At 36.4% G+C, this 21,392-nt stretch overlaps 1 protein-coding gene across 1 annotated transcript in view; it reads right to left on the bottom strand.

Moving 5' to 3' along the window:
• Positions 1-3,600: 3,600 nt before the first annotated feature.
• The window catches only part of LOC129266689 (uncharacterized), a 36,293-nt gene continuing 18,501 nt past the window's right edge, over positions 3,601-21,392 (bottom strand). The window contains exons 2-8 of the mRNA XM_064104179.1: positions 18,080-18,137; positions 11,822-11,878; positions 11,125-11,190; positions 7,168-7,224; positions 6,300-6,423; positions 4,440-5,588; positions 3,601-3,767 (exon numbers count right to left, since the gene is read on the bottom strand). Of these exons, the coding sequence (XP_063960249.1) occupies positions 3,601-3,767; positions 4,440-5,588; positions 6,300-6,423; positions 7,168-7,224; positions 11,125-11,190; positions 11,822-11,878; positions 18,080-18,121 (1,662 nt within the window). The 5' untranslated portion in view covers positions 18,122-18,137. The remainder of the gene's footprint in view (positions 3,768-4,439; positions 5,589-6,299; positions 6,424-7,167; positions 7,225-11,124; positions 11,191-11,821; positions 11,879-18,079; positions 18,138-21,392) is intronic.

The raw sequence follows: 21,392 nt of genomic DNA, 5'->3' as shown, positions 1-21,392 counted from the left end.
TTGCTATGAATTTTGAGGTTCCAGTCTGTGCCTCGATGTCAGGAAGCTGCCACTCGTTAGACCTTCATCCATATAATAGTGGTAAGTGCTTAATTTCTGTTTTAACTATTTATTCGGATAATTATTTAGACCATACTTCACGCTACTACCGTGGGTATGGTGAATTACACGGTAAGCCCCTGGGCTCCGGCCCGCTGAGCGGGCCGGAGCTCCCTGGGTTAGTGTTGGTGTTGTGACAACACCGTACTTGAATCAGGCTGGTGTTGAGATTGACCTCGGAAAATACGGTGTATTTCCGGCAGTTTGTGTTGAAGGCTGGTGTTGATTGTCATCTGCTGAACCCAACACTGCACTGTGGCTGCATGGTGTTGATGATCTACAAGCAATTTCCCCATTCAGCAACACCGACCCCCAAGGGATTGGGAGAATCGTGATTTAAAGTTCAGTGTTGGTGTTGATGAACTGTAGCTCACGAACAGGGGGCGAACACGACGAACCATCTCCGTAAAATTATCTTTTACATTTAAGATGAGAGCAAATCATTAGAGTTTTAATACATTTCAATGAAAAATAATATTACGCTTGGTGTTGGAGCTCAGTTCAGCAGCCCTTTCACGCTCTCAACACCGTACACCGTACTTAAAATGACTTGCTACCTGGCATTCCTGCCTTATTTATTATACCCTGCCTTGAATTGACTTGGTCGGTCCTGCCTGGCCTAGCCTGGACCGAGTGTTTTCCAACTGCAGTCAAACCTGTAGTTGCTATGTGAGGCATGCTACACTTGATGCTGAAATATCATTTAATAGTTATGGCACGAGCGAGACTAGGCCATGGCCATGCATATTGAGATATCAGTTGACTTCTATCTTAATCAAAAAGAGGCACTCTTTAGTTACAGTAGGCGGTAGCTACGTTACTCTGAGTGAAGCCAAGTTACGCGACCTCCTTTTTAGATTTTGTAAATACTGAGAGACTGCAATTACACATGTGAGTTTTTGTGATGATTACTGACGTTGCAATTGGCATTGCATACCGAGTCATTAAACAATTGTAGACAGAAACAGAGATTGCAACTCGCAAGAAAATGTAATACATCTTAATTCTTATTACATATGCATATGTATTTTTTTGTATTAGTCTTGTTTGAGAAAAAGAGGATGTCAAAAAAGTTTGAATGCTACAAAGGCCTCAATAAATATCACACGTAATTCTCTTGATTCCTCTTAATTATGTGAAGAGACTTGTAACAGAAAGAATGAAAAGAAATGAATAGCTGTAATGATAGTTGTAATGTTTTTTGATAGAATCATGAACAGGTTACAGATGATGATGGCACAGTGTTGAAAACTGTTTGATGGAGATGGCGCATCGTTGGATTTGTTTAAAATTAGACCAACAAAGAATCAACGTTACAACAACATTTAACCGATATTAGACAAACATTGAATCAACGTTTACGCCAACGTTGGACTAACATTGGACTAAAGTTGAATCAACTTTCCATCAACCTTGGACCAACATTAGACCAACGTTGGATCAACGTCACCCAACGTTGGACCAACATTGGACCAACGCTGCCATACCTGCCTCATCTGGACATAATGATTATGCACTCATGAATATTTATTACATCAGTAAATGACAAAAATTTTAGGTAATATTGCTATAATAATTAGAGTATTTATGTTTATTCAATATTTCCACCATGAAAAGTTTCAGAAAAGTATGTGGCTCCATTACCATATCATTTATAATCAAAACATATTATTCTAAGTGAAATATTCAAGGTTAAGTGTAGAAAATGATATTAACTGTATTCTGCCAAGTATAGCAAAGTTGCTCTATATATAGGAGTCAATGACATTATACAGTGGATAGGTGTAGGATGATCGGAATAGGATATAGGATTAGGATGGAGGATTTTAGGATAGGATAAGACATGATGATAAAGATTAGAGTGTAGAGTTGTAATGGTGGACTTCACCTTGAAACCAATTAATGTTTTGTTAATTACTGCCATACGTTGGAATAACGTTGGAGCAATGTTGGAGCAACGTTGTGACAACGTTGTAACAATGTTGGAGCAATGTTGCCAGACAACGTTGGAGCATTGTTGCTGGACAGCGTTGAACCAACGTTGTAAACATAGTTGGACTGACGATGTATGCAAGTGCACGTCCATCGCTGCTTCAACGTTGCCCATCAACGTTGCAGCAACGCTGTTATTAATGACTCAGCCGACATTATACCAACGTTGGAGCATTGATGGTGGACAACGTTGAACTGACGTTGGAAATGTTGTTGGTCTGACGATGTATGCGCGTGCACTTCTATCGATGATGCAACGTTGGGAAAAAATTTCCCAACGTTGATCCAACGTTGGTCCAACGCTGTATTGTTACCTGGGCATGTCCGTCTTATTGAAATATAAGAGTCGTAACCACTAGACCACGCCGCCCCCACAGTTATGTTTATATATATATATATATATATATATATATATATATGTGTGTGAAGAGTAGAGTAGAATCAAGGATGAAGCAAAGTATACACTATGTTGTAAAGCTTTCGGCCCTGGCCTTCTTCAGTTTTTATTTGCTGACATGGGTCATAGCAAATTCTTCTGAATTAGGGTTGTGTTGTGTCACTCTTCACACTACTCTTCACACATATATTATAAACAATGATCAAAGCGATTGGTACATATATCCACGCCTCTCTCGTTATATATATATATATATATATATATGTACACACACACACACACCCTCACACACACATACACACACATATATATATATATTCAGGGCTGTTGTGAAATATTTAGCCCACCTACCCGATGTATATTCTCCCTCTCCTGTGTATAGGACTGCCTCTAAACTAGAGTACTGTGTTGCAACAGCGCAATGAGGTATTGTGTAAGTCACCGGTGATCTCAGGACTAAGTCATCAGGAGCTAGACACTGTACACCAAAGCAGGCTGACATCTCTTCTTTGGTGTCACCAAGATTAGGAGTATCGGTCAGGACACGAAGAGAGATTTCCTGTGGCTCTTTGCTGTCGATTGCACCAGGAGGTATCTCAAGTTCAATCCCAAAGGATTCTAGCTGAAGTTTGCCCCCATTAGCTCCAACTCTCTTGCAGCATTCCTTCTTGATTGGTTCAACATCTCCTTCATCGGGTACTGAAATTATCAACAGTATTTTATTGCACTACTTTATTGCAAATTTTTTACTTCAAATTCTAATAAACCATTGTCGCTCAGCACTTGGGGACATTCTGAAATATCCAATGTAAATGATAAGAGGAATATAGTATTTGAATAGAATTTTTCCATCTTTTCCAAATTTATAAACATCTATTTCCCCATTGGTGCAATGTATTATTTTAAATCAAATTATAGAAACAAAAAACGCTGTAGTGGAATAACATGCTACCATTACAAGGAAAAAATCCACAATTATCTACTATCTTCCCTCTTTATCTTTCGTGCTGTAAACATTACAAAATTATGTTAGTCCGGAAATCCTCAATAACATGCAAACTAGTAAGCATGTTTCAATACCAAACAAATCCTTGTTGTGTACCGCAAGAAAATTATTTCCTGATTACTACTCCTACAGAACCTGATTCATTTGACAGGCTTCCTTTGTTGACGTCAAATTCCTCTCCTTTTTTTTGCCATGAGATTTCTTCTTCTCCACCTTTAAGGTTCTGTGACGCTGTATCTACATGAAATTTGACCTTTTCCTCAACAAGTTCATCTGTATATAAAACAATGTTTTTTTAAAGGAATATTACTTTCTTTAGAATTTGGATCATGAATTTCGTTTATTTCCGATATGCGTTACACTCTAAACAAGGTGTACCCAATATTGGGTAAAATGGGAACATGCATGTTGGTTGGGTAAAAAGATACCAAATATTTGGTAAATTTTACGCAGTTGCGTTGGAATTTACCCTTAAAACATGCATTTGGCCCAATATGGGGTAAACAAAATACCCAGCAAACATGCATGTTCCCTTTTTACCCGATATTGGGTAAAATTTTACTCAGTGTTTTTAGAGTGTATAGGTGCCCGTAATAGATCATTATGTCTACCTGTCTTTCAATAATGAATCATCTATTTAGACAAGGGAAGATATTAACGAAACATCGGAATCATGGTATTTATGAGGAAATATCAGATTGTGCACGGGAGATAATTTAGCCTATCTCAATAAATATGCGTAATTTGCATGAGGAAATTCTTGCCAAAAATTTCATGTCTGCAGAAGTAAATTCCCAATAACCCCATTATGCCTATTGTAAGATTTAACTCTTTTCTATACATATTATAAAACCTTGTAATTATTAATGATTTCCATGAAGGTAAATTTGAATAAATCACTATTTATCTGGTGATCATGATGAAGAACAATCAATATCAACCTACCTATGGCAGATGTTTTTAGTGATTGAGAGGAGGCTTTGTCCAACTTGGAAGGTATCCCTGCACCCTCCTGAGATTCTTCAGATGATTCCTGACTCTCCTGTTTTTCAGTCACTTTGACATTAGGATACAACTCCGAAAGTTTGTTCCTGTCAGATTCGGAAAGTGGGTTTTCTGAACCAACGAACCTGATTTCCCGCAGTGTACCAAGTTCCTTCGGGCTTTGAGGGGACTTACGTTCAGACTGCCCAATATCAATATTGCAACTGACAAGTGTAAGGACAGTAACCTCTTTAAATTCACTGGTTGTAATATCGATTAACTCGGTTATGGGTCCAGCCGCTGACTTTCGCAATGCGTATCTAAAAGCCAACTCTTCTGGGAGTAGTGATGCACCTTGAATCTGCAACCCACAATCTGATGATGTACGGGACCATTCAACACTCTTCATTACTACATCTCCTAGCTCTACACTTTTTACTTTGACAAATTTCAAACTAGGACTCATCGTACGACCTAAGTGTAGTAAGTCTGTTATCATTTGGAGTGCATAGTGCTCGTCAGACCAACGAGATTCAAGATGGATATCAGTCAGATTAGGTAATTTACATTCTGTAATGGCTGTCCTTGAAATCTCCCATTTGAGAGTTCTATAACTTGTGACGGTGAGGAATTCAATGTTTTGACAGAAAGAAGAAAGCAAGAGAAAGAGGTTGTCAAGAGTATTGCGGTAACGTAGGATACGTAATTCCAATCTTCTCAGTGAAGACAGCGGGATGCCAGAGTGGTGTCTGGAAGCGGATTCAAATAATGCGAATTCGAAATCCAGCACAAGACTCTTTGCATTTGGAAAACACCTACTGACGATCTGTAATGAGTCATGGAGTGATGCAACAGTTGCGTGAAGGCAAAAGGCGAGGACAGATCTCATTGGAACGATAGGTTGTGATCCATGCGTATCACTTTCCAGATCTCTGCCAATGCCAATGGTAATATGTTCCACTTTTTGACACAATGGGACCAGTGCAGGGATAATTTCTAGGAGATTTAGTGGTATGTCGTTTTCAAATACTATCCAAGCTCCGTCGTCATCGATAGTCCAATATATTTGCCTATGATATTCAATTTCATATCTAATAACAGAGACATCGGCTGAAAAGAAATTCATGAAATAGGATTTATCAGGGGTATCTCATTTGAGCTAGAACGAAATGATTTAAGTTATATGAATTAAGAAATATGCTAATGCGTTAGTTTCTGGTATTGATATCATCACACAGACGGGTAAACAGGGTACTATAAAAATAGACTGAAACATGTTTCAATGGAATATAAAAGCTCTGCTCAACAACTAACTCCACTTCCTTCCGGCAGCAGAATGTTTCATTAAGGGGTTTGTAAGTTGTGCTAAGTCAGCTGCAAAGGGTAACATAATTCAACAAACGATCCAAATTTAATTTCTCCTGAAAGTGCCTCTTATTATGTTTGTACTTTATTTTAGATCCGCATGATCAAAATACAAAGTCACTTTCGAATGTTCCACTAAAAAGTGGAATGGTATTTTCATTTTCCACCGGATTCAATTTCCAGGGCCTGACTGAAAATCGCAACCCATGGGAGGATTTTCATAATGAAGCTAATGTATACTTATAACCATATGACCATGTGTGCTGATCCGTACACAAGATAATAAATGCCATTAGAGAACGTCTAAATCCATAATTATATTCCGTATAGAATTATTAATTTGCACAATGAAGTACTTTAATAAAAAAAAACATACATGGTTGGGCTGTAAAATTATGATACTTTATATGAACTTCTTTGTGTACTTTGAGTCCAGTCCGATATTAATCCACTTACTAGTATACCGTTTAAGCTTTAGGTAGCGATCGGTGTTTCCATGTCTGTTATACACATACCATCCATAACGGTCAAAAACATGTAGTCTCTGTGTGTCGGAAAGGGCGTCATTCAACTTGCTTGGCTGTTGAAATAGATAATATAAAGTTTAAATCACACACACAAAATCTTACTCTCTAAATAATATCCTACCGAAACTTTATGAAATATAGGCCCTCCAGGATTACTTAACAAGGAATAAAATCCTCACTCCATGTTTTTATCTAAACAAAAAGGCAATATTGAACAAAACGCCCTTGATAGGCAAAGCTCACAGACATGCAGCCCATATATCAAGTTATCTGACTTCGTAAATTAATTTTAACTTGATAAGAACATTAGGTCTTAAATTGGTAGCCACCTAATTGACAAAACTGTTCAACCATTGAACTTAAAATTCTGAGCGCCAAGCTTAAAAGGTCAAGGTATCATTCCCTTTGGTATCATTCAATTAAAGATTAAAGCCAATGCCTCGTGTTCTTAACTTGTGTGTTAAAAATGAGATTTGGAAACAAAATACCAAAAATAATTGTTAATAATGATAACATCCGAACCTTTATCATTTTGTACCTCACCCAATATGCTTTTAAAAATGTGACATGATGTTTTTCTACATTTTTCGCGCTAAAAGGGCTGAAACTCAGACTACGGACAAACTTGGTTACGTTGCATTTACAGTGCTCACTGGGTTATTTGGGCCACTAATAAAGGTCGCATAAAATCCACCAGGGACAAATTACTGGTCTCCTATGGGAATGAACAGATCCCAGTAGTGATGTTAAGAATTATTAAGAGAAATGTAATTAAGTATCAGTAATATATAACGTACAAACTTTAATTCTATCGGTGCCTGGCCTCGTAGGTTTACTTCTGTCAGCTCTTTGACCTGAAAATCAAATTGCAAATATGCTCTACTATGTGAAAATTATTGGGAATTCCTGGTACAAAATAATAGTAATCAATACATTCAATATTATACACACTAAGAAATCCCGGTTCAAATGGGATGTACGATACGTGCGTACACCCTTTAATAAGCCAGTTCGTAGTTCCACTCTGTGCATGATCAGAAGATTCTGCGCATGATCAGAGGAAGGTCATTTGTACAAAAGTGACATGGTGGTTTAAGATTTAATGAGATAAGCACCAAATTCGATGTCTTGATTATACAAATATTATTTTGAATTGTGTTTTTCATTCACATCCACAAAAAAATGCGTCCACGAATGACTGGTATATTTCACAGTTTGCCAAGTACATTGTACAACATCCTCTAGTATGCATTCAAAGTAGAAATGCAACAAATAACTTCATAGGGTGTTCATTGATGTGCTATTCTAGTCTCCTGGTCTATTCATTTTCTTCATCCCGCTATGTAAGGCATGCATACGTAATATCTTGCTTTGAAATCTACCTATCTTAATGAAAGAAATGAAAGGTCATTTGACCAAAATTGTCCCAGAAGTAACTATGAACTGGTCTATATCTTTGAGGTGCAAGTTAGCTCTTACGCGAGATTCCGTGTCTGTTGTACACCCATGTACTTTTACGTGCGCCCCATCAGTCTCGCTGCTAGACGTATGGTATAGATAAAGTTGATGTGTGATCGAAGATTACCCGAAATAACAATGCACTAAAGCCACACTTAATAGAAGTGAAATAATTTTAAAAATATTTGATATTTATGTGATAATAATTGTTTCAAAAACACATTTCATTAAGTATACTTTTGGAGAAACGGTGATTAGAGCTACTTGAATCACAACTATCAGCACAAGACAAAAGTATCGAATCATATCGCTAGAGATCTCATATGGTCTCGGCGCTTCTCGCTGGCATAGCGGGAAGAATCTTGACTGCAGATAAAAGGAGATGAGTTTGAGTCTCAACTAAGGTAACTAAGAAAATCGATACAGAAAGTGAATGGACGGGAAGTCTCGACAATCTTTTTTATTTTAGGTGAGGGTACATTATGCACCCTAAGGGGTAGACGTGTACGCCATCTAAGGTGCAGTTGGACACCCCAAATAGGGCTCACATGAGTATTACAGACCCCCATTCAGTCACGTGTTAAATCATAGCTCTTCAAAAAATCATCAAACATTAATCCCACCATAGATTTTGCTTTAATTTACTGACATTAGTCACAATTAACAGTGTATTAAGACTTGATATGTCAATCGGGTACTTGTCCAACTCAATCAAAAGTTAAATGGCCTGAAATAAGACTAACCATAATTTCGGCCAGTTCATTGCCAGAAAAACCCGAACTGCATTGTGGGTAATAATAATTAAAATGAAATCCAAAAATGCAGTCTAGCCTCCCCAAAGGCCTTAATTATGAAAGAGTATGAACATGACATTGTTTCGATCATTTATATTTTGATATACAAACATTTTGTATATTTTTAATGAATTATTTTAATAAAAAAAGTCATGTGATCTTTACGTACGCCTGTCCGGCATGCTTTGCGCGCGGTTGAATTTCTCTCATGTGCCCAATAGGGGTTCACACTGTACACCCCTATTCGGGGTGTACGTGTGCACCGATAGGGGCACTCGTACAGGGACAAGCCTGTGCACCCTAGGGGTGTAAAATTGAACCCGAATTTCTTAGTGTGTAACTGGCAGTCACAGACTAAATTGTACATGTTTAAACAATGCTAATATATAAATATAGTCAAGATGAAAATAAATAGATACAATTGAAATCAGATATGTGCTGTTAAAAATAGTTAAAATGGATTTTAAGAAATGATAAATAACACAATATTGCACAATTATCAAACAAATTGCAGACTTATTAACCACGTTATTTGTTTAATAATAATAATAATAATAATAGTACAGTTCTTAAATACGCATAACACCTACAGGTCTCTATGCGCGAGGAAAGCGATAAATGTGGTGAGAATTGTAAATTTAAAAATTAGACATCAAATAATTATACATAAGATCAAAGAATATTAAAAAAGGATTGGACCTCCATGTGACTAAGTTAAAACATTCTGAAAGAGGTGGGTTTTTAATTGTACTTTGAATTTCTCAAGCTGGGTAATATTTCTTAATGTCGCTGGTAAAGAATTCCATTGTGCTGGTGCAGCTTTTTGGAAAGCCCGATCCCCATATGATTTGGTCTTGACAGTAATTTCAGAGAGAAGATTTTGTGAGCCAGAATAATCTTGTCAGACATTGAAGAATGCAGTTCTGTTTTTTTTTTTTTGGGGGGGGGGGGTTACATGGAATCACCTTATATTTACTCATCTGTCGTAAATTGAAAGCGTTTGTTTTCAGTGGAGGTAACCATTTTATTCTAATTTTAAAGCGAAATATGTCCCTTCGACTTTAAAGTGATGTCAAACTCAAGGTATTTAGAGCCCTGTCATATGATACATGCTTGGTTCCTAATACTATTTGCATGCCCTTTTCTGGACAGTTTCAATAACGTTCATCCGTTTCAAAGTAAGAGAAGCAGCGAAAAGATATACTAGTACACAATACTATGGGGCTGGTCTTACATACCTAATATACACTGTGAACAAATCACATTCTGGTAGACATGATTCTTTGTAAGCTTTCAATCTTCTTAGCATATATAATTTTATGTTGCTTCTTTTTCATCATTTGAATATTATTGTAATTCTTAGGATTTTCACTGTAGTTACACATTGTAATGGGGTGTTATTTATATAGATCAATTGTGGTTGAAGAGGTAATGATGTTATGGGATAATGATTAATGACGTAAAATAAACCAAACAAGGAATAAACGTTATGCTTAGGAGAACGGGGATATATGCTTATGGTGTGTCCCATAGAATATACAGATTATGAGCGCATGAAGTACTGTGAATCTTTTCATATACGTCAATTTGTTAATTTTATTCAATCCCAAGATTCAAATGCATTTAATTTTTCCATAGTAGTAAAATCAACGTGAATATGTATGATTTATCATTAAAAAAAACATCATTTATTACAGTAAAGACAAAGTACGGAAAATGGGATAGCAATTGTTACTGTGTGAAAGCATAAATAATTCGGTCAGCAACCATGCTTGCATATAAAGCCTAGAAAAGTCATAAGAAAATGAGACTGGTTTAAAAGGAACCTATTCATTATAACTATGGATAGAACAAAAAAAAACAGTGTGGATGTTGCTAGAATCTCAGACATAAACCATAACACATCGTTGATTACATGTGTTAAACTAAAAAAAAAAAAAATCATGAATTGTATTACAATTTATTTATGGACAGGGGATTCCATATTGACATAGTATATGGTATCTGAAAGAAAGTACTGTATACCTCATTGAGAAAATTTCATTCTGTTTCTGGTAGAACGTGTATGGTTTCTTTATATTTGATATTTCAATATCAATTAATCAAATATTGTGCTCATACTGTGATCATATATTTTCCCTATTGATGATACTATGCACTGTAAAAAATGAAGTGCTAATCTAGCACTTACAGTGCTTGTATAGTGACTGCACTACGAGTGCTGATTTTCTAGTTCAAATTCAAACTAGAAAATCAGCACTAGTAGTGCAGTCACTATACAAGCACTGTAAGTGCTAAATTAGCACTTCATTTTTACAGTGTATATAGCCTGGTTTACAGCTCCTGCATGAAAGGTGCTGGTGATCCGATCACATGCAAGTTCTAACCCAACCCATTTAAGTGTATGTCATGTCATCAGGTCTATATTGATATCAAAGAATACACACATAATATACATGTATCTATGATTGAAATGATATCGACAATTTAACAAACACAAACCTGGGATAAACCAGACATCTCTTTCTGTGATTGGAGTGATGTCTTAAGTCCCATCGGCTCTTTAACCTGAAAGTGAAATATTTTACATATCATTGATGTGAATGAAGCACTTACAATACCCTTGGCCCTTGCATAAAAAGTATCTACAGTACTTCCATCCAATAACTTCAATTTGATGCTCGATTTTGATTGGATAATATATACTGTTAGTTGCCATGGGATGGAACCCTACAATAGTTCCTATGTAATTGATTTGGTGTCTATGCATGGTCTACATGTATGTGTCACTGCCATTAATCAGTGTGAACATAATATGCAGATAGTATTGTCTCCTACCTCGCTTATTAGAAATATGATTAAATATTTCAAAATTTTTAGTTGCTATGGCCATGATGAAATTAAATTGGTATTTACAAAAACCATATTATCATGTAATCTTTTAATTCAAGCACGATAAATGATAAATGATTGTTGCCATAATAGACTACAGATACAAATGAATAGTATGAATAACATAATGGGTTAATATATCTCATTCTGGGTTCATAGTCATGCACTCTTTGCCTATCAAAATATACCTTTCCATGGTTTCGCCCATGGAGCTCTGTGTTTTATAGCTCCATGGTTTCGCCCTATCCACATCCATTTTTATCCTGGATTGCAAAGAATGTATGGTTGACATAATATTAACACATACCTTTGATGAACCGGCCATTACCGTCGATGGCTCGTCGAATATCTTTATCTCTTCCAACTGAAAATAGATATAAGAAATTAAGACATATCTTTTCCACATCACACTCCAACATTACAGCAAGGACGGACAAAATAAAATCTGCAGTGGCCAGTGGCGTAGCTAGGATTTTTTTTCCTGGGGGGCACTGGGGGTCCTTGCTTTTTTCAAGGGGGGGGGGGGCAACTTTTTTTCTGTGTGTGTATGTGTCACAAGGGCGGATCCGACTTTCGCCAATAGGGGGTGGGGCCCGAAATTATCTTCACCTACATTTCCCCCAATTAGTCACTTCTTAGCTTCATTCTTATACAACAACAAAAATATGAAATAATCTTATAAACCCTATAAACAAAGTGCGAGCGCGAGGCGCGAGCGAATTTTTTTAAACTTTCATGTACTAGTATTTTGTCCTTAAAATTTAATATTCTGGGCAATGTAATTTGTGATCCTGAACAAGATGCGTATGGAACTAGATAATTACTGCGAACGCCAAGCGCGAGCAGAAATTTTTAATAACTGTTCTAGCATGATCGAATAGGTATCTGTTAAGGACTGTTTACAGTTACCCACAAAAACGGTACATATTTCAATAATGGGAGCGGTACTTGATTAACCTAATGTCCAAGTTTCATGAACTAGATCCATAAATTTTCAAAGTTATGATAGTAATTCAACAAATACCCCCAACTTGACCAAAGTTCATTGACCCTAAATGACCTTTGACCTTAATCATGTGACCTGAAACTCAGGAAGGATGTTCACTATAAATACTTGATTAACCTTATGCCCAAGTTTCATGAACTAGGTCCATATACTTTTTAAGTTATGATGTCATTTCAAAAACTTAACCTTCGGTTAAGATTTTGAAAATAATTCTCCAAACATGGTCTAAGTTCATTGACCCTAAATGACCTTTGACCTTAGTCATGTGACCTGAAACTCAGGCAGGATGTTCAGTAATACTTGATTAACCTTATGTTCAAGTTTCATGAACTAGGTCTATATACTTTCTAAGTTATGATGTCATTTCAAAAACTTAACCTTAGGTTAAGATTTGATATTGACGCCGCCGCCGCCGTCGCCGTCGGAAAAGCGGCGCCTATAGTCTCGCTCTGCTATGCAGGCGAGACAAAAAATCGTCAAAACATTGTCCTATTTGACGAACTTTGAATTTGTCAAATAAATTTGTCATGCAAGCAGATTTCCTTGACAAATTGAATTTGTCAAGTATTTATGGGAAAATTTTTGTCATTATACAAATTTTAATTCGTAATGAAAAGTGGTCTTATTTGACGAATTTTCACTTTGATTCGTCATGCTAAGAAATCGGTTTGTCATGCATGGAAATTAATTCGTAATGTATGACAGATATTTTGTCATGCATAAAACTTAATTTGTCATGTAGCACTGCATGGAAACCCACTGCATGACAACAAATTTGTCATGGCATGCACAACTTTAAGATTGTCACACAAATATTGACAGTTACACTAGAGCTGTATAGACCTAACTGTTGAACATGTAAGTTAGAACTCCAGATCTAGATTTTAGATAACTTAATAATGTGTGTGATCTGAAATGCAAGACTAGATTCTAACTTATCTAGATCTAACTTAGAATTACAAACTCTATCAAATAAAAAAGGATAGACCCTAGATCTAGAGGTCGAGGCCTACACTCCACGCAGACTAGGACCTAGCATAACTGTTAGGTCTAGTTACGAATACGAGTGGGTAATGAAGTGGAACTTTAAATACGTTAGATTCTAAGTTAGATCTCAGTTAGATCTAGGTCTTACGTTAGATCTAGTAGATCTACATTACTAAATTAGAGTTCTATATATTATGTAGACTAGTCTAACGTTAGACCCAGATTTAGATCTACTGTAGAAATCTAACGTTAGAAAGGAGTCTAGCGTTAGATCTTGAGATAGAAAAAGATGAACCTAGACTAGGCCTAACTGTTTGTCAGACGGCATCAGACCACGCTAGAACGGGGTCAGACTCAGAACATCAAACTTCTTTGCATTGATCTAACGTTAGATCCAGATCTAGAGATCTATTTACAATTCGAAAAAAAACCATGTGTGTATTGCTATGGCATAACAGTTAACGCTAGAGCCTACCGGTAGGCCTATTTACAACCGATAATGTCGCACCAACGCATAATGTCGCAGCAACGCATAACGTCGCAGATTGCGACATTATGCCAAGAGCGTCCGACGCATAATGTCGCAGTCAACGCATAATGTCGTAGTTTTTCTAACGCACAACGTCACATGTCGCAACGCATAATGTCGCAGCAAAGTGTCAACGCATAATGTCACATGTCGCAACGCATAATGTCGCAGCGGTATTTTCTTCAGGACTCGAGCTACAGATAAGATATAAAATATGCTTTCACTAAGTATTTTGAGACACGAGAAAGAGAATTAAGTGATTTGGAAATCAGGATTACTCATTGTATGGATATTTATCGGTTTATTGCCATTTCGTCTACTGCCTTTTTCCCCACTATCGCATGGTCTGATATCATTTCGTCTACCATTAGTTAGTCAACAACTTTCAACATAGTCCAATAACCATTTCGTCTAATTACCATCTCGTCTAATAGCCAGTTGGTCTAATAGCCGTTTTGTTTATTATCATTTAGTCTAATTGGATTATTTTCAATTGGTCCAATATCCACTTTGTCCAATATCACCACGTCTATTACATTTTGGTCTAATAGCCAATTGGTCTAATAACCACTTGGTCTACTCTTATTTCGTCCATGTTCCATTTGGTCTGACTTCAGTTGGTTCGCTATCACTTTGTCTAAACCCATTTTGGCTAACAATCATTTGGTATCGTTGCCATGGGTCCAATCACCAATAGGTCCAATCACCATCTCGTCCAATCATCATTTCGTCCAATAAGCATATTCATTTCATCTTATAACCATAATGGTCTACTGGCACTAGACCTCTACGGTGATTCTATGTATCATTGTCGACTTGTTGCAGTACTACTCCTGATTCGTGGTTCAGATCAGCTCGCGAGCGCCAAAAAAAACCCTTTACCATCCGCATAAAAAAGGAAAGGGAACGAAAGAAAAGAGAAAAAATGGGGAAAGAGAGGAGGGAAAATGATGAAAAATAAGAGGAGACACAAGAGTGAATAAAATAGGGTGAGGTGAAGACTTGGAAAATAAGAAAACAATATTTCATGTCTCAAAAGAGGCGCGATAGCTCAGTCGGTAAAACGGGGGTTTCTGATTCCGGTGACATGCATTTGATTCCTAATTGGTGCGTTAGTGTCCCTTGGTAAGGCAAAATAGTCATTATGCCTACCAGGTCCCTTGGAGAGGACCTTAAGCCGTTGGTTCTCTGGTTGCTTGCTTACAAGCATTCATGCTTTCTTGGCAACCAGGTAAAAAAATCACCATGTACTATGTAGGCTAAAATTTTCGCTCGCGCTTCGCGCTAGCATCCACATCCACTTCAGAATTTTCATGCATAGTGCTTGAAAAAGTGCTTAAATTTACCCCTTTTCGGACTGGAATATGAAGTATTTTTAGCTCGCGCTTCGCTCTCGCTTTATATTTTTATGCTTTTTCAGTTCTGATTTGCTTTGCAAAGTGTACATCGATAATTATTACTATTATTGTTTTTACTATTACGAAGTTATATTTATGCATTTGTGTAAAATTAAGTAATGAAACTAAATTTGGGGGCTGGCCTCACATACAAGCATTGCTTATTTTCGGCAGCCCCTCCGTTTTACTCTAAAATACAAAAGAAATCATTTAAGGCAGCTTAATGTTATTAATTGTGTTTATCTAATGTATAGGCCTTATTATGTTTTATAATATGTTATGTTTTGTTATATTCCTTATTTTTATGATATGTTCATTATATACAACATTGTGAAACGGAAATAAAATGAAATGATTAAAACATGTGTTCAAAATGCCTAAATTCTAGGTCTTAATCTAAAAAAAAACGCGCACTCAGCACCCAAGTTTATTGAGATACGCAGCTTGTTCTATACATTTATAACGTGCTTGAATCATTCAGTTTCAGATTAGAATATTAAAAAAACTTCTGCTCGCATTATTAACATTAATGTAGGAAGATACCTAGTTACCCATCCATTTTATGATTTACAAAACATTAAAAGAGTGTCCTGTTCTTAGATCCGAAATCTATTTTTGTCGGCTCGCGCTACCGTCAATTGTGTAGTTATGTAACTCGAGTCCTGAAGAAAATCCCAGTGATTGGACTTATTGGTGATTGGACCCATGGCAACGATACCAAATAATTGTTAGCCAAAATGGGTTTAGAAAAAGTGATAGCGAACCAACTGATGTTAGACCAAATGGAACGTGGGCGCAATGAGAGTAGACAAAGTAGACATTGGACCAATTGAAAAAAATACAATTAGACTAAATGATAATAAACAAAACGGCTATTAGACCAACTGGCTATTAGACGAGATGGTAATTAGACGAAATGGTTGTTGGACTATGTTGATAGTTGTTGACTAACTAATGGTAGACGAAATGATATCAGACCATGCGATAGTGGGGAAAAAGGCAGTAGACGAAATGGCAATAAACCGATAAATATCCATACAATGAGTAATCCTGATTTCCAAATCACTTAATTCTCTTTCTCGTGTCTCAAAATAAAATAGTGAAAGCATATTTTATATCTTATCTGTAGCTCGAGTCCTGAAGAAAATACCGCTGCGACATTATGCGTTGCGACATGTGACATTATGCGTTGACACTTTGCTGCGACATTATGCGTTGCGACATGTGACGTTATGCGTTAGAAAAACTACGACATTATGCGATGACTGCGACATTATGCGTCGGACGCTCTTGGCATAATGTCGCAATCTGCGACATTATGCGTTGCTGCGACATTATGCGTTGGTGCGACATTATCGGTTGTAACAGGCCTATGCCGGCCTATGTACACAGACCGTAAGCGGCCAGGCGAGAGTTCTAACTTACAGCCTAGTACAGTCTACATGTGCAACAATTAGGTCTATACAGCTCTGTAACTGTCATTATTTGTGTGACAATTAAAAATCGAGTTGTGCATACCAGATGTTCTACGTCAATTGTAAATGCCGGTAGGCATAACGTTACAGATCTGAAGTTCCGGGCCTGGAGACAGTCAGGCAAGCGATGTGAATTTTGACAAATCTAAAGATAAGGAAACCCGTTTTAAATTTGTCAAAAACTTTCATTCCAAAATTCGTATTGTATGTCTAAATTCGTCCCTCAATTTGTCAAGTCTGATAAGATTCGTCGTCTGCAATCGGATTGACAATATCCATTTCTCAATTCGTGCTTGTTCGATTCGTCAGTTAAAGTAGTTTGTCAAAACAGGATTTACATTCGTTACGTAGAGACGTGAATTAGTATTTCCCGATTTTTTATTTGTCAAACTACTTTGTCAATTGTCATAAAGTGATCGTCATAAGGGCGTGACGAATTTTTACTGCCAGTTTGACACATTTTTTGCCCCTGCTTGACTAATAAATACTAAGAGTGCAGAAAAAATTTGATTTGAATAAATAGAGAAAATCAAATAAGAATAATGCTGAAAACTTCATTAAAATCGGACGTCAAATAAGAAAGTTATGACATTTTGAAGTTTCGCTTATTTTTCACAAAACAGCTAATGCCCAAATCAGTGATATGCAATGAGAGAGTCGCATTTGACAAAAAGGACCCTCTTGTTTGAACCACAAAATGTTAAAACAATGGAATTCCACATGTTCAGAGAGGAATAAAACTTTGTTCCGCATGGCAATGAGGAGTAAATTAAAATATTTCATATTTCCTATAATAAAATACAAAAGAAATAGTAAGTGAGTAATGTCATCAGTCCCCTCATTTGCATGTCGACCAGGATGTGCATATACTAAAAACTGTTTTGTGAAATTGAGGGAAACTTTAAAATGTCATAACTTCTTAATATTTTAGATCCGATTTGGATGAAATTTCCAGTGTTATGATTGTCCGATTTTTCTCTTTCTATTCAAATCAGCTATTTGTTGGGGTGGATTTGTCCTTGAAGCCAAATCTAAACCCCAATTTCGATTAATCCATATGGTTCATAATTAATATTATTTTGACGCTTTGTATCCTACTCAAAATTTGCTTTCTTTGAACTAAAGCAAATTAATGATTACACGTCATTTTTTTTATTATTATATTTTATACCTTTTTCCGCAACGAAGGATCCACTGTTACATCATCAGCCATCTCTGCAATAGGTGATCTGCATGAAAGATGGAAATAGAATTGCAGCTTTTTAATCGCCTTAATTTCATATATGTCCTGGACCAGGGGCGGATCCTGGATTTTTCGAAAAGCAGGGCACATTTTCCCGAGGAAAAATTTGACAAGCCAAAAAAAAAGATATAAAAAAAGGATTTTAACCAAAAATAAAGGGGATTTCGTCCACGAAAAAAATTGACAAGCAAAAAAAACCCCAAAAACACAACAAAAAGGTGGCACACTTCTGTTTTAAAGGCATTTTTACATTACAAATTTTAATTGTGCCTCTCAAAAGGGGGAACCGGCCGGCTGTGCCCCCCCCCCTGGATCCGAACTGTATAAATGTGAATTTGAATTTAGTAATAAAATTCATTCACTTGAAATGAATATTTTGTGTTATGATACATACAATGAAAACATCAAATAATTACACTTTAAAAAAGGCTTACCCAGTATTGGGTAAAATGGGAACATGCATGTTTCTTGGGTAAAAAAATATTTTGTAAAGTTTACGCAATGTTGCGTTAAAATAGCACAATATGGGGTAGAAAAATACCCATCAAACCTGCATGTTCCCTTTCTACCTAATATTGGGTAATTTCTTCCCAGTGTTCTTAGAGTGTATAACAATGCATCATATATATACAACAACAATATATCAATTAAATTTTAACAATTAATACAGTTTTCATATATTTCCAATTAATTGAAAGAAAATATAATTACGTAAATGTATATAAAAACAAGTATACCACTAAGCAGGCGCGGATCCAAGATTTTGTGGAGAAGGGGCCCAAATTTGACCTGAATTTGGCGCCCTTGTGTACTCCCTCACGGCCAGGCAAACTTAAGTGCCTCAAATGCATTTTGAATTCTCTTATTACATAATCACATGTTTTTAAAAAAAGGCAATTGAAGACCACTTTTTTAATGTGTTCTTTAAAAAAAACATGGATATATAATGTAATATCAATGCGAGTGCGAAGCGCGAGCGATTTTTGGGGTTTCAATTTGGTTTAACTTCACACCAGAATAGATCCTACTCGCATATTGTGTGAACGGGAGCTGGAATTTCTTTACTAGTTGTTTTTAAAAAAGCCTTCTATAATATAAATGATAACCTCTTGGGAATAATGCAATCTCGAAGCAATGGAGTAAATTTCCTCATCAGTGGCGTAGCTGTGATTTATTCAGCAGGGGTGCACGGGGGGGGGGGGGGCTTGTTGAAATTTTGTAGAGGGCACCAATATAAAAAAATAAATAAAATTGAGGGTAGAAGCTTAAGAAAATCTGAGATTTTATTCTTAAAAACACATTGAGGTATCTCATAAGGTCTAGATAAATAATGCGAACGCGAAGCGGGATCTGATTTTTTTTTTCATGTATTTTATCATGAAAGCCTAAATCAGGGGCGGATCCAGCTTCCGCCAATAGAGGGGCCAATTATTTTCACTTATATTTTCCCCGATCGGCCGCTCAAAGTTGATTTTTTTTTGTTTCTTTGAAGGGGTTGTCCCAGTGGCGTAATGACCCAACAATTTTGAGGGGGCTCGATATGGCGTATCGCTTAAGATTAATAAGTTGCGAGCGAGCGAAGCGAGCAAGCAAAAATGCTGACATTTTTATCACAAAAATCCAAGTTTGTGATAAATTTTGACATCATATTTGGGGGAAAAAAAAATTGGGGGGGGGAAGGGGGGGAGGAACGTATCATGTCCTAACAGTCATTTCCTAGCTTTATTCTTATAAATTACATCAATGTGTAATAATCTCATAAGCCCTTTGCCAGGTTAAAAAATGAAATTTAATATATGTTGTAATGGAAATTGAACATTCTGGGCAATGTTTGAGAACCTGAACAAGATGCGTATGTAACTAGATAAGTACTACGAGCGCGAAGCGCGAGCAGAAATTTTCAATATGCGTTCTTGCCTGGTCGAAAATTGACCCACTAAGGACGTTTTGCAGTTAGCCATTAAGACGATACATATTTCAACGATTAAATAATGCGAGCGCGAAGTGCGAGCTTAACTTTTTTGTTATTCCAACCGAAAAAAAGAGATTTCAAACGCCGAAAGGGACACTCTATTCATGTATTGTCAATCATGAAAAGGATGGGTAATTTGGTATCTTCCTACATTAATAATGCGAGCGCAAAGCGCGAGCAGATGATTTTTTATATTTTGATCTGAAACTGGATAATTTTAGCACATTTTGAATCAAGCTGCGTATCTCAATATACATGCGTGCGCATGTTTTAGAGTTAGACAGAATCTGGGCATTCTAAATACATTTCATTTTTTATCAATAATATTTGAAATTCCGATATGAAAAGGGTCAATTTAAACACTATTTAAAACACTGTGTATATAGGGAAATTGTGAAGTGAATGTGGATAGCACTTACACTAAATGATGCGAGCGCGGAGCGCAAGCTAGTAATTTGTTATATTTTTAACCTAGGATCGGGACATTCTAGGCATAAGGACATTATGTCATCATATGAAAATGATGAATATCTTTCTATTCCTCTTCCTAAAACTTGTATATTTTTTTTTTTCTGAAAAAGGACAATTTAGTTATTATGAATTCATAAAGATTTTATTTGAAATTTGTTGACAGTGCATGAGGCAAGAAAACCGGACATTTTAAGTTCTTTTGTAATAATGAATAGGATTCATGGGTCGATATATTTTTAACAAATAATGCGAGCGCAAATCGCGATCGGAAATGTTTAATAAACTGTCATAAATGGGGGATTTTAAGTAGTGTGATACTTAATTAATATACATGTATACATAACTTACCAATCAAAATGTGAGCGCACAGCGCTAGCTCATAGGCCTTCATTTTTGACAATCGAGACACCTGAAAAGGGATATTTTGAGAATCTTATATGAAATACACAAAATAGGTAGGCCTACTTAGCTAATAATGCAAGCGCACAGCGCACGCTGCAAATGTTGATTCACAACATAAAACGGACAATTTACAGAGCACTTAAAAAATAAATAAATTGGTAAATCAAACAAAATAATGAAAGCTCGATGTCCGAGCTGAAATATGTATTGTATATTGACTTCAAAACTTGATATTTTAATCTGTATATCAGCCAATTTAGCAAGATATGTATCTCATCGAACAGGCAATGCGAGCACGATGCGCGAGCGAAACTTTAATATAGTGACATTAAATATTTTCTAAAAATATTTTCCAAGTCTTCCCCTGACCTTATTTTATTCACTCATATTCCTCCT

The sequence above is a fragment of the Lytechinus pictus genome, chromosome 8, assembly GCF_037042905.1.
Source record: "Lytechinus pictus isolate F3 Inbred chromosome 8, Lp3.0, whole genome shotgun sequence".
Classification (NCBI taxonomy): Eukaryota; Metazoa; Echinodermata; class Echinoidea; order Temnopleuroida; family Toxopneustidae; genus Lytechinus; species Lytechinus pictus.
This window is presented reverse-complemented; position numbering and strand designations above follow the sequence as displayed.